The sequence below is a fragment of the Engystomops pustulosus genome, chromosome 4 (assembly GCF_040894005.1).
Source record: "Engystomops pustulosus chromosome 4, aEngPut4.maternal, whole genome shotgun sequence".
Classification (NCBI taxonomy): domain Eukaryota; kingdom Metazoa; phylum Chordata; class Amphibia; order Anura; family Leptodactylidae; genus Engystomops; species Engystomops pustulosus.
In genome coordinates, this window is record NC_092414.1 from 98,143 (window position 1) to 112,194 (window position 14,052).

The 14,052-nt window shown below is 50.4% G+C and overlaps 1 protein-coding gene across 2 annotated transcripts in view; it reads left to right on the forward strand.

Moving 5' to 3' along the window:
- The window catches only part of LOC140125875 (glycogen [starch] synthase, liver-like), an 82,806-nt gene extending 69,012 nt beyond the window's left edge, over positions 1-13,794 (forward strand). For both annotated transcript variants that reach the window (XM_072144751.1, XM_072144752.1), the window contains exons 15-16: positions 1,651-1,731; positions 13,450-13,794. In XM_072144751.1, the coding sequence (XP_072000852.1) occupies positions 1,651-1,731; positions 13,450-13,674 (306 nt within the window). In that variant the 3' untranslated portion in view covers positions 13,675-13,794. The remainder of the gene's footprint in view (positions 1-1,650; positions 1,732-13,449) is intronic.
- Positions 13,795-14,052: the final 258 nt, after the last annotated feature.

Here is a 14,052-nt window from a genome sequence, read left to right on the forward strand (position 1 = left end):
CTGTGTCGTATAACTTCCCTCCTGGTGGGTCTGTGTAGGGTTATGGTCCGGTTCTTCTCCTTCTTCTCTGGGCTTTCTTCTGTGTGGTATAACTTCCCTCCTGGTGGGGTCTGTGTAGGGTTATGGTCAGGTTTTTCTCCTTCTTCTCTGGGCTTTCTTCTGGGTGGTATAACTTCCCTCCTGGTGGGGTCTGTGTAGGGTTATGGTCAGGTTCTTCTCCTTCTTCTCTGGGCTTTCTTCTGTGTCGTATAACTTCCCTCCTGGTGGGGTCTGTGTAGGGTTATGGTCAGGTTCTTCTCCTTCTTCTCCGGGCTTTCTTCTGTGTGGTATAACTTCCCGCCTGGTGGGGTCTGTGTGGGGTTATGGTCAGGTTCTCCTTCTTCTCTGGGCCTTCCTCTGGGTGGTATAACTTCCCTCCTGGTGGGGTCTGTGTGGGGTTATGGTCAGGTTCTCCTCCTTCTTCTCTGGGCTTTCTTCTGGGTGGTATAACTTCCCTCCTGGTGGGGTCTGTGTGGGGTTATGGTCAGGTTCTCCTCCTTCTTCTCTGGGCTTTCCTCTGGGTGGTATAACTTCCCTCCTGGTGGGGTCTGTGTGGGGTTATGGTCAGGTTCTTCTCCTTCTTCTCTGGGCTTTCTTCTGGGTGGTATAACTTCCCTCCTGGTGGGGTCTGTGTAGGGTTATGGTCAGGTTCTTCTCCTTCTTCTCTGGGCTTTCTTCTGGGTGGTATAACTTCCCTCCTGGTGGGGTCTGTGTAGGGTTATGGTCAGGTTCTTCTCCTTCTCTGGGCTTTCTTCTGGGTGGTATAACTTCCCTCCTGGTGGGGTCTGTGTGGGGTTATGGTCAGGTTCTCCTCCTTCTTCTCTGAGCTTTCCTCTGTGTGGTATAACTTCCCTCCTGGTGGGGTCTGTGTAGGGTTATGGTCCGGTTCTCCTCCTTCTTCTCTGGGCTTTCCTCTGGGTGGTATAGCTTCCCTCCTGGTGGGGTCTATGTAGGGTTATGGTCCGGTTCTTCTCCTTCTCTGGGCTTTCTTCTGGGTGGTATAACTTCCCTCCTGGTGGGGTCAGTGTAGGGTTATGGTCAGGTTCTTCTCCTTCTTCTCTGGGCTTTCCTCTGTGTGGTATAACTTCCCTCCTGGTGGGGTCTGTGTAGGGTTATGGTCAGGTTCTTCTCCTTCTTCTCTGGGCTTTCTTCTGGGTGGTATAACTTCCCGCCTGGTGGGGTCTGTGTAGGGTTATGGTCCGGTTCTTCTCCTCCTTCTCTGGGCTTTCTTCTGGGTGGTATAACTTCCCTCCTGGTGGGGTCTGTGTAGGGTTATGGTCAGGTTCTCCTTCTTCTCTGAGCTTTCCTCTGTGTGGTATAACTTCCCTCCTGGTGGGGTCTGTGTAGGGTTATGGTCAGGTTCTCCTCCTTCTTCTCTGGGCTTTCTTCTGGGTGGTATAACTTCCCTCCTGGTGGGGTCTGTGTAGGGTTATGGTCAGGTTCTTCTCTGGGCTTTCTTCTGGGTGGTATAACTTCCCTCCTGGTGGGGTCTGTGTAGGGTTATGGTCAGGTTCTCCTCCTTCTTCTCTGGGCTTTCTTCTGGGTGGTATAACTTCCCTCCTGGTGGGGTCTGTGTATGACAATCCCCTCTCTCTGTTTTCTCCTCCACAGTTCTACATGCACGGCCGGCACCTGGCTCTTTCTAGAATGTTCCCGGACAAGTTTGAGATGGAGCCCAGCGCACCTCCAAAGGTGAGAATAGCTGACCCCATTCCTAGTAGATTCTCCACCGCTGTTCATCCTCAGCCTCCTGGTCCATTAAACTGCTGCTCAGATTGTGTTGGATGTTGTGATGGCCATCAATGGATGTTATTGTGCGGAAGACCCTCAAAAAGATCATGATCCTAGGGTCATCCCTGGTCCCTGTATCTGGAGATGGCTCATGGGCTTTTCTGGGATCCATTGGTCTTGGGGTCATCCTTAGTCTCTACAGATTGAGATGATTTAGGAGTAGTGATGTTCTGGTCTATACCGAATTTGGCGGGTTTGGCACCACTGATGCCACTGTTCAGACTTTGGGATTGTGTCTGGAAAAAGCGCCAAACTGCTTGATTGACTACTGAGCAGCCAATCAAGCAGCTTCCAGCCCCTTAGCAACCATAGGCCTGTCCTAAGTAGGCATGCCTGTGATTGGCCGGGCTGGACATGTGACTCTGCAGTACAAGAGCAGGGTCCCGTGTCCAGAAGCCATTACACACAGGAGGTTGCTGCTCGTCATAGGGTCAGTCAGGCTCCTCAACAGCAATTATCCTTCACAGGGGACATAGGTAGAGACAGGAGGCTCCTGATATTAGAGACAGGTGAAAATAATTGCCCTTGTAAGGGCACCCTGAAGATCATTCACTGCTACAGTGCAGGTACTGTCAGCATTTACTACATCATCCAGAAGTATCTTAAAGACAAAGTCTCAGTATAATTTGCTTTTCAATCAAAATCAAAATTGTGGTGTTCACACCCTGGTGCTCGCCCATCTGCAATGCAGACCTGCCCACCCACCGCTTCAGGTGAGTACCAACTAGGTGAATTCGGCTTTACATATGCTGGAAAGGGTGTGTGAGCCGCAGCAGGCAATTGCAGAATTTCATCTCCAGAACATCCAGGTGAGTGAGAGTAGTGACCAACAGCACTTCACCACCAATGACTGGACCTCCATGAGGAATATTGGTTCAGTGCTGCTTCCAATATGGTCACCACAGATGACTTCATCCTCAGCTCCACCATTCATCCTCAGCTCCACAGCTTGTCCTTGCCTCCGGGCAGCCTGACCAGGATACTCATCAGTACCGGAGGAGGAGGAAATTGTCAATGCAACACGGAGTGTGAGCATGGCCACAATGTGGAACAACATGTTTAAACCTCCTCCACCACCATCAGATATGGACGGAGTACCAGGAGTCAGAATGTGACTCCTATGGTGGAGGATTATCTGTCCACACGTCTGGGTGGGAAAATTGTCCTGAGCTTTCCCTCTATGCTTTGCAGGTGGTGTCCTGCCCTGCGGCCGGTGCGCTGTTAGAGGGCGGGTTCAGCACCACCGGTCGTGTCATCACCGACAAGGGAATCTGCCTCTCTACAGACAACATGGACATCCTAACATTTATTAAGATGAACCAGGCATCGGTCCCAAGGATAAGTTAGTAGAGAGTCAAGCACTGCATTACATGAATTTTTACTTCAAATGGTCAAATTCTGCAGCAGCTGGATTATAGCCGCAGTGAGTGGAAGGGTGATTGGGTCAGAACACCCAGAGCACCTTTAAGCTTTTTGGTCATGGTAGCACCGATTGTCACCACAGTTGGAAATGATCCGGGGTTCCTCATGGATTCTTTGGTCTTTAGAGCATTGATTGTCTCAGAGTTGTTGGTGACTCATGGACTTCTTGGGGATTCCATGGTCTCGAGGCAGTGCTTGGTCTCCACAGCTGGTTTTTGTGGGGATTCCTTGGTCTTAGGCGATTCATGGGCTTCTTGGGCTTCTTTGGTCGTGAGGTTGTCCTTGATCTTCACAGCTACAGATAACCCAGGGCCTTCTCAGGAATTTATCGTTCTTGGTAGCACCTATTGACTAAGCAATTGTAGATTATTCAGTCGTAGGCTTCTCTTCAGTTCTTGATCTTAGGGTCATTCTTTGGGATTGCTTGATCTTGTCACCAGAGATGGAGATGACTCTAGGATTCCCTGATCTTGCTGCTTTTACTGGGCTGCTAACAACAGAGGAGTGTGAGGTCCTCTCCTACGCCATTGATAGGAGCAGAGCCCATATGCGTTTGCAGAATAGGTCCTGCTCTGAGTTTTTGGGCTCACAGATGGAGCCATAGAAACAATTGCAATGTGTGTGGGCCCACAGAGTTACATGGGGACATCTGTTTGCCATTGCTAATGCATCCAAAAATATGTCAAGAGGCCTTAGGAGCATTGTCTGTCTGCACCGTTCTAGGAGACTGTGGGGCTTCGCAGGGATTCCGTGGTCTTGGTAGCACCGATTGTCACCACAGTTGGAGAGGACTCAGGGTTTCCCAGGGATTCCTGAGTTTTGAAAGTGTTGATTGTCTCTGCAGTTGTAGGTGATGCAAGGGCTTCTCTTTGGTCTTGAGGTTGTCCTTGGCTGTCACAGCACGATCCAGGGCATTCTCATGGATTCCTTAGTTTTGATAGCATCTATTCATGGTTAGACATGGAGTCATCCTTGTAGCTGGAAATGACTCATGGACTTCTCAGGGATTCCTTGGTCCTTGAGTTCCATCACTTGAGATGACTCTGGGTTTCCTTGATGTTAGGGACCTCCTTGTTCTCTATGACTAGTGATGACTCAAGCTGGAGATGGCTGAGGTTGTCCTGGGACTTCTTGGGGATTCCTTTATGCTGAGGTTGTCCTGGGACTTCTTGGGGATTCCTTGGTCTTGAGGTTGTCCTGGGTCTCTACAGCTGGAGATGACTCAGGACTTCATGGGGAAAGGTCTTTAGCTCATCCTGGGACTTTTTTGGAGATTCCATGGTTGTGACTTTTTCCTGGAGCTTCTTAGGGATTCCTTTGTTTCGACAGTTGGAGATGACTCGGGGTTTCTTAGGGATTCCTTGGAGATGGAGATGACTCGGGGTTTCTTAGGGATTCCTTGGTCTCCGGAGCATCTGTTGTGTCCACAGCTAGAGATGACTCATGGAGTTGTCGGGGATTCCATGGTCTTGAGGGATCCATCATCTCCGCTTGGATTCTCCTTGTAGTAATTAACATTTTATTACTTCAGATCAATAATATCATAAAATCTTTGCTGAATGTGTCGTTGGCCCCGGCCATAACTCACGAGATATCCGCTCTATATGTGATAAATGGTGGCAACGGTGACCGGGCTGCTGCGTCACCACCTCATAGTCACCACTATCCCATCCATCCTGATTACTATCAATGACAAAGCATCTGCCATCTGCCCAAACTAACATCTATTACTCTCTGTTATCAGCCATTACCTCCCGGGGAGAGGAGACTGTACAGGGGGATACAATCTATTACTCTCTGTTATCAGCCATTACACCCCGGGGAGAAGAGACTGTACAAGGGGATACAATCTATTACTCTCTGTTATCAGCCATTATATCCCGGGGAGAGGAGACTGTACAGGGGGGGATACAATCTATTACTCTCTGTTATCAGCCATTACACCCCGGGGAGAGGAGACTGTACAGGGGGGATACAATCTATTACTCTCTGTTATCAGCCATTACCTCCCGGGGAGAGGAGACTGTACAGGGGGGATACAATCTATTACTCTCTGTTATCAGCCATTACACCCCGGGGAGAGGAGACTGTACAGGGGGGGGATACAATCTATTACTCTCTGTTATCAGCCATTACACCCCGGGGAGAGGAGACTGTACAGGGGGGGATACAATCTATTACTCTCTGTTATCAGCCATTACACCCCGGGGAGAGGAGACTGCACAGGGGGGGGATACAATCTATTACTCTCTGTTATCAGCCATTACACCCCGGGGAGAGGAGACTGTACAGGGGGGGATACAATCTATTACTCTCTGTTATCAGCCATTACATCCCGGGGAGAGGAGACTGTACAGGGGGGGATACAATCTATTACTCTCTGTTATCAGCCATTACATCCCGGGGAGAGGAGACTGTACAGGGGGGGATACAATCTATTACTCTCTGTTATCAGCCATTACATCCCGGGGAGAGGAGACTGTACAGGGGGGGATACAATCTATTACTCTCTGTTATCAGCCATTACACCCCGGGGAGAGGAGACTGTACAGGGGGATACAATCTATTACTCTCTGTTATCAGGCATTACATCCCGGGGAGAGGAGACTGTACAGGGAGGATACAATCTATTACTCTCTGTTATCAGCCATTACATCCCGGGGAGAGGAGACTGTACAGGGGGGGATACAATCTATTACTCTCTGTTATCAGCCATTACATCCCGGGGAGAGGAGACTGTACAGGGGGGGATACAATCTATTACTCTCTGTTATCAGCCATTACATCCCGGGGAGAGGAGACTGTACAGGGGGGATACAATCTATTACTCTCTGTTATCAGCCATTACACCCCGGGGAGAGGAGACTGTACAGGGGAGGATACAATCTATTACTCTCTGTTATCAGCCATTACACCCCGGGGAGAGGAGACTGTACAGGGGGGATACAATCTATTACTCTCTGTTATCAGCCATTACACCCCGGGGAGAGGAGACTGTACAGGGGGGATACAATCTATTACTCTCTGTTATCAGCCATTACACCCCGGGGAGAGGAGACTGTACAGGGGGATACAATCTATTACTCTCTGTTATCAGCCATTACATCCCGGGGAGAGGAGACTGTACAGGGGGGGATACAATCTATTACTCTCTGTTATCAGCCATTACACCCCGGGGAGAGGAGACTGTACAGGGAGGATACAATCTATTACTCTCTGTTATCAGCCATTACATCCCGGGGAGAGGAGACTGTACAGGGGGATACAATCTATTACTCTCTGTTATCAGCCATTACACCCCGGGGAGAGGAGACTGTACAGGGGGATACAATCTATTACTCTCTGTTATCAGCCATTACATCCCGGGGAGAGGAGACTGTACAGGGGGGGATACAATCTATTACTCTCTGTTATCAGCCATTACACCCCGGGGAGAGGAGACTGTACAGGGGGGGATACAATCTATTACTCTCTGTTATCAGCCATTACACCCCGGGGAGAGGAGACTGTACAGGGGGATACAATCTATTACTCTCTGTTATCAGCCATTACACCCCGGGGAGAGGAGACTGTACAGGGGGGTACAATCTATTACTCTCTGTTATCAGCCATTACACCCCGGGGAGAGGAGACTGTACAGGGGGGATACAATCTATTACTCTCTGTTATCAGCCATTACACCCCGGGGAGAGGAGACTGTACAGGGGGGATACAATCTATTACTCTCTGTTATCAGCCATTACACCCCGGGGAGAGGAGACTGTACAGGGGGGGATACAATCTGTTACTCTCTGTTATCAGCCATTACACCCCGGGGAGAGGAGACTGTACAGGGGGGGGGATACAATCTATTACTCTCTGTTATCAGCCATTACACCCCGGGGAGAGGAGACTGTACAGGGGGGGATACAATCTATTACTCTCTGTTATCAGCCATTACATCCCGGGGAGAGGAGACTGTACAGGGGGGGGGGGATACAATCTATTACTCTCTGTTATCAGCCATTACACCCCGGGGAGAGGAGACTGTACAGGGGGGATACAATCTATTACTCTCTGTTATCAGCCATTACATCCCGGGGAGAGGAGACTGTACAGGGGGATACAATCTATTACTCTCTGTTATCAGCCATTACATCCCGGGGAGAGGAGACTGTACAGGGGGGATACAATCTATTACTCTCTGTTATCAGCCATTACATCCCGGGGAGAGGAGACTGTACAGGGGGATACAATCTATTACTCTCTGTTATCAGCCATTACATCCCGGGGAGAGGAGACTGTACAGGGGGGATACAATCTATTACTCTCTGTTATCAGCCATTACATCCCGGGGAGAGGAGACTGTACAGGGGAATACAATCTATTACTCTCTGTTATCAGCCATTACACCCCGGGGAGAGGAGACTGTACAGGGGGATACAATCTATTACTCTCTGTTATCAGCCATTACATCCCGGGGAGAGGAGACTGTACAGGGGGGATACAATCTATTACTCTCTGTTATCAGCCATTACACCCCGGGGAGAGGAGACTGTACAGGGGGGATACAATCTATTACTCTCTGTTATCAGCCATTACACCCCGGGGAGAGGAGACTGTACAGGGGGGATACAATCTATTACTCTCTGTTATCAGCCATTACATCCCGGGGAGAGGAGACTGTACAGGGGGATACAATCTATTACTCTCTGTTATCAGCCATTACATCCCGGGGAGAGGAGACTGTACAGGGGGGGGATACAATCTATTACTCTCTGTTATCAGCCATTACACCCCGGGGAGAGGAGACTGTACAGGGGGATACAATCTATTACTCTCTGTTATCAGCCATTACATCCCGGGGAGAGGAGACTGTACAGGGGGATACAATCTATTACTCTCTGTTATCAGCCATTACATCCCGGGGAGAGGAGACTGTACAGGGGGGGGGGGATACAATCTATTACTCTCTGTTATCAGCCATTACATCCCGGGGAGAGGAGACTGTACAGGGGGGGATACAATCTATTACTCTCTGTTATCAGCCATTACATCCCGGGGAGAGGAGACTGTACAGGGGGATACAATCTATTACTCTCTGTTATCAGCCATTACATCCCGGGGAGAGGAGACTGTACAGGGGGGGGGGATACAATCTATTACTCTCTGTTATCAGCCATTACACCCCGGGGAGAGGAGACTGTACAGGGGGATACAATCTATTACTCTCTGTTATCAGCCATTACATCCCGGGGAGAGGAGACTGTACAGGGGGATACAATCTATTACTCTCTGTTATCAGCCATTACATCCCGGGGAGAGGAGACTGTACAGGGGGGATACAATCTATTACTCTCTGTTATCAGCCATTACATCCCGGGGAGAGGAGACTGTACAGGGGGATACAATCTATTACTCTCTGTTATCAGCCATTACATCCCGGGGAGAGGAGACTGTACAGGGGGGATACAATCTATTACTCTCTGTTATCAGCCATTACATCCCGGGGAGAGGAGACTGTACAGGGGGGATACAATCTATTACTCTCTGTTATCAGCCATTACACCCCGGGGAGAGGAGACTGTACAGGGGGGGATACAATCTATTACTCTCTGTTATCAGCCATTACACCCCGGGGAGAGGAGACTGTACAGGGGGATACAATCTATTACTCTCTGTTATCAGCCATTACATCCCGGGGAGAGGAGACTGTACAGGGGGGATACAATCTATTACTCTCTGTTATCAGCCATTACACCCCGGGGAGAGGAGACTGTACAGGGGGGATACAATCTATTACTCTCTGTTATCAGCCATTACACCCCGGGGAGAGGAGACTGTACAGGGGGGGATACAATCTATTACTCTCTGTTATCAGCCATTACATCCCGGGGAGAGGACACTGTACAGGGGGGGATACAATCTATTACTCTCTGTTATCAGCCATTACACCCCGGGGAGAGGAGACTGTACAGGGAGGGATACAATCTATTACTCTCTGTTATCAGCCATTACACCCCGGGGAGAGGAGACTGTACAGGGGGGGGGGGATACAATCTATTACTCTCTGTTATCAGCCATTACACCCCGGGGAGAGGAGACTGTACAGGGGGGATACAATCTATTACTCTCTGTTATCAGCCATTACATCCCGGGGAGAGGAGACTGTACAGGGGGGATACAATCTATTACTCTCTGTTATCAGCCATTACACCCCGGGGAGAGGAGACTGTACAGGGGGATACAATCTATTACTCTCTGTTATCAGCCATTACACCCCGGGGAGAGGAGACTGTACAGGGGGATACAATCTATTACTCTCTGTTATCAGCCATTACATCCCGGGGAGAGGAGACTGTACAGGGGGGATACAATCTATTACTCTCTGTTATCAGCCATTACATCCCGGGGAGAGGAGACTGTACAGGGGGGATACAATCTATTACTCTCTGTTATCAGCCATTACATCCCGGGGAGAGGAGACTGTACAGGGGGATACAATCTATTACTCTCTGTTATCAGCCATTACATCCCGGGGAGAGGAGACTGTACAGGAGGGATACAATCTATTACTCTCTGTTATCAGCCATTACATCCCGGGGAGAGGAGACTGTACAGGGGGGATACAATCTATTACTCTCTGTTATCAGCCATTACACCCGGGGGGGAGAGGAGACTGCACAGGGGGGATACAATCTATTACTCTCTGTTATCAGCCATTACATCCCGGGGAGAGGAGACTGTACAGGGGGGATACAATCTATTACTCTCTGTTATCAGCCATTACATCCCGGGGAGAGGAGACTGTACAGGGGGATACAATCTATTACTCTCTGTTATCAGCCATTACACCCCGGGGAGAGGAGACTGTACAGGGGGGATACAATCTATTACTCTCTGTTATCAGCCATTACATCCCGGGGAGAGGAGACTGTACAGGGGGATACAATCTATTACTCTCTGTTATCAGCCATTACATCCCGGGGAGAGGAGACTGTACAGGGGGATACAATCTATTACTCTCTGTTATCAGCCATTACATCCCGGGGAGAGGAGACTGTACAGGGGGGGGGGGATACAATCTATTACTCTCTGTTATCAGCCATTACACCCCGGGGAGAGGAGACTGTACAGGGGGGATACAATCTATTACTCTCTGTTATCAGCCATTACACCCCGGGGGAGAGGAGACTGTACAGGGGGGGATACAATCTATTACTCTCTGTTATCAGCCATTACACCCCGGGGAGAGGAGACTGTACAGGGGGGGATACAATCTATTACTCTCTGTTATCAGCCATTACATCCACTTTAAACCAACTCTTTGCCACGGTGTCATGTCCTGTAATCCACTCCTTGCACCAAGGCCTGAAAATCTGTCCGAAGACACGTCACCTAGGTGGCATAAATGATACGTATAGTACATATGGTATACCTGTGGTCTGATGGTCTTACCCTAGTGAACACCCCCGGTTCCTTAAAGACCCACGATTAAGAGGCCACACAATTACGGAGCTCCGATTTCAGCCGTAAGCCTGCGGTCAGGATTTGACAAATACAAAGACGGTCCGACACAGTCCACATAGCTGCAAAGCCTAATAAGAAGGTCACATGCAGCATGGTGACTCTTGGTAGCGAGATAGCGATGTCCATTTCCTGGGAAGAAAGGCATTAAGTGCAAAAATAATAAACTTTTTCCTTGGAGTAACCGACCAGAAGTCTCTCAGAGACTCCTGCAGGGACAGTCTATCCTCTGGGCACAGTCCTTCATGTAGGAAAAAGGATCGCAAAAACAAAGGGTCTCCCCTTCAGATGAGGGCCACAGTCCCTTGGTGAGGAGCTCTGCGTCCGCTATCATAGCACAACTGGGGGAGAGTTTTTGACTTCTAATACTTTAGATGAGAGTCTGTGGCTCTATAGGAGGGGTAGGTGGGCCCAGCCCAACGGGGAGACAGAAATATATACAAGGCAGAAAAGTACCTGATTGTCGACTTCAGCCCATCAGGGGATTACTCACTGTCAGAGTCAGGGCTGCAGCCGGCTGGGGGCACCCGCTGGTGGGATTCATCGCCTGGACAGCTCTGGTGGTGGAAAATGGATCTGCAGAGGTAGGTGCAGAAGCAGCAGGGGTGGGATCTGGCGCAGCTGTAGCAGGGTCGCAGGGCGCGGGAACAGGTCCTACAGCAGGAACAGATGATGCTGGAACACGTTCCGATGCAGCTGGAGGATCAACCTGTGCAACAGAAACTCTCAGCACCCGGAGATCGTCCGCTAGCAGGAACCTCAGGAGCGCTGGTGGCTCTGGAACTGCTGACATGGGACACCCAGAAGCTGGAACAGCCGGGAGGTCATCTTCAGCCCTTCAGCACTTCTCTGACCTCCAGTAGCTGGGGGCGCTGTGGAGTGCATGATGATGGCCGCAGGAGCCATAGATTCTTCTCCATTGCTGAGAGATAGAGGAGTGTCATGCTCAGACTGACCTGCAGCTGTTGGGGGCGCTGTAGAGCACATGATGGTGGCCACGGGAGCCATAGATTCTTCTCCATTGCTGAGAGATAGAGGAGTGTCATTCTCAGACTGACCTGCAGCTGTTGGGGGCGCTGTTGAGCTGGTGGTAGAAACCTCTGTAGCTGGCAGGACGTTCTCACCACACAGCATGGGCCTCTTACCAGGTGGTCTTGGATACTCCACGGGCCGGTCAGCGGTGGCTACTGGAGTGTTGGGCTCCTTTAGGATAGCCTCCAGAGTGAGGGAGCCCAGGGGATACCGGTTTCCCTGCCGCTTGGACTGGCTGCAGCAGATTCCACAATCAAAAACGGAAACCCTCTGGAGCGTACGGAACCAGGACACCGATAGTGGAGAGGAACCTCTGCAGGGGTGGAACCGGAGAGGATGGATTCGGAGCAGGTGGAGAGCCACACTCCACCCCAGACTTGAGGTAGGTGTCCACGAGGGAGGCCCGAGTCGTACCTCAATGCAGCCGGTGAGCAGCAAATGGCCTCCGGATGGGATGCGCTGCCGCGATGATCAGAGTCTCAAAGGCTTCGAGGAGCTCCGGTTCCTCATTGAGAGGTAAAGGCCTCGCTGTATGCGCAGGGGGCGGAGCTTAGCCCGCGCAGACCGTGGCTTCACGCCAGTGACTTTTGGCGGGCTGGAATTACTTGATGCGTAGCACAGAGGTTGCAGCGGTTAACCCCTTCAGTGCTGCAGCAATGGCTCTTTCAGCAGATGTAGCAGAGCTGACACAGTTCTTTGCAGGGATTAACCTCATAGGTGCTGGAGAAGAGCTCTGGGTAATGGATGGGGGAGCCCGTGGTGGTAACAGCCGTATCCAGGGATCAGACGGAGGCAACGTAGTGCAAATCACCTTACAGATCTTTATTGAACAACAGCAGGCAACGGGCCTAAACGGTCACACAGCAGATCTGGATTCTGGTACTGGAGTGGTCATGGAGAGGGTCCTCAGAAATAGTGCACCAGCCTGGTAGTAGATGCTGGGATAATTGAGGTGGGGCTGAGTCCAGCGTGGAAGCTGCAGCTCTGGATTGGAGGCTCCTGACTCTGTGTCAGCACTGTTGGTCTCCTGTCCACTGTCTCTCTGGTCACTCTGTCCATGTGGTCTGGACTGATAACAGAATCTGAAGGACCATGTGCTCCCCCTGCATCGGGGGTTTTATACTCCCCCTGGTCAGGTGGTAGCTCCTTTCCAATCACACTCCAGCTTACAATACAGCCACATGATTGGATAACATCTTACACCCATTTAACTATTGCCTGTCCAGGCAGAGGCTACAGCTGCTATAAAATAATCTCCCAGAGCTAGAAACTTCCTAGAGGGTTCATGACTCCCTAGACAGCTCCTGACCTGGAGAGGGCGCTATTCACACTTTTCAGTCCACCTATGCTTTGGCAGGGGTGTTGCACATATATCACATACAGGGGTGTAACTCGGAGAGACAGGGCCCCATAGACTTCTGATTATATATACACAGTTCCTTACTCACACATGTATATACATCACAGATCTGTTATATACATATTATACACCTCCTCCATTCTTCAGATGCCGGGGCCCCTGACACTGCGGGCCCCATAGCGGCTGCTCCCTCTGTAGTTGGGCCCCTGAACACATATCTCCAGTGACTTTCATGTGTATATATATATATGTATATCGCTCCCGCACTATTAATCCTGTATGTTATGTCCCTTTTATAGACAGATGGGTTCCGCTTCCCCCGTCCGTCCTCGGTGCCCCCTTCTCCATCAGTGTCTCAGCCCTCCAGCCCCCGTGAAAGTGAAGATGAAGAAGAGGAGGAGGAGGAGGAGCGCTATGACGAGGATGAGGAGGCCGAGAGGGATCGGCACAACATCAAGTCCACGTTTGCCCTCGGCCCGGTGTCTCGTGGCAAGAAGAAGAAACATGGAGAATACAGGAACTGATCTGATACATTGCACCAGCACCGCCCCTGTGGCAGGACGAGCAGTGTCCCTACTGCTTATAGATGTGGCTCTTATCTGTGTGGTAGTCAAATAGTTAAACCTTCATTGCTTTCACGGCTATTTGTGGCTTTATGATATTTTGGGGGACCGTACCCCTCCATATCACATCCTGATCCTGAGTGTCTTCTTCTCTAGTCACATCCAGAGCTGCATCCACAGAAGGTTCCTTATACTCAGAGCCACTTACCTGTCACATGCAGCTACAGTGCGTGACAAAGTTTCTGGTTTTAGATACAAAACCAATGGCAGATCTTCATTAGGGCGTAATGGGCGACTGCCCGGGGCCCCTGGGTTCTGAGGGGCCCATCTCCATCCAGG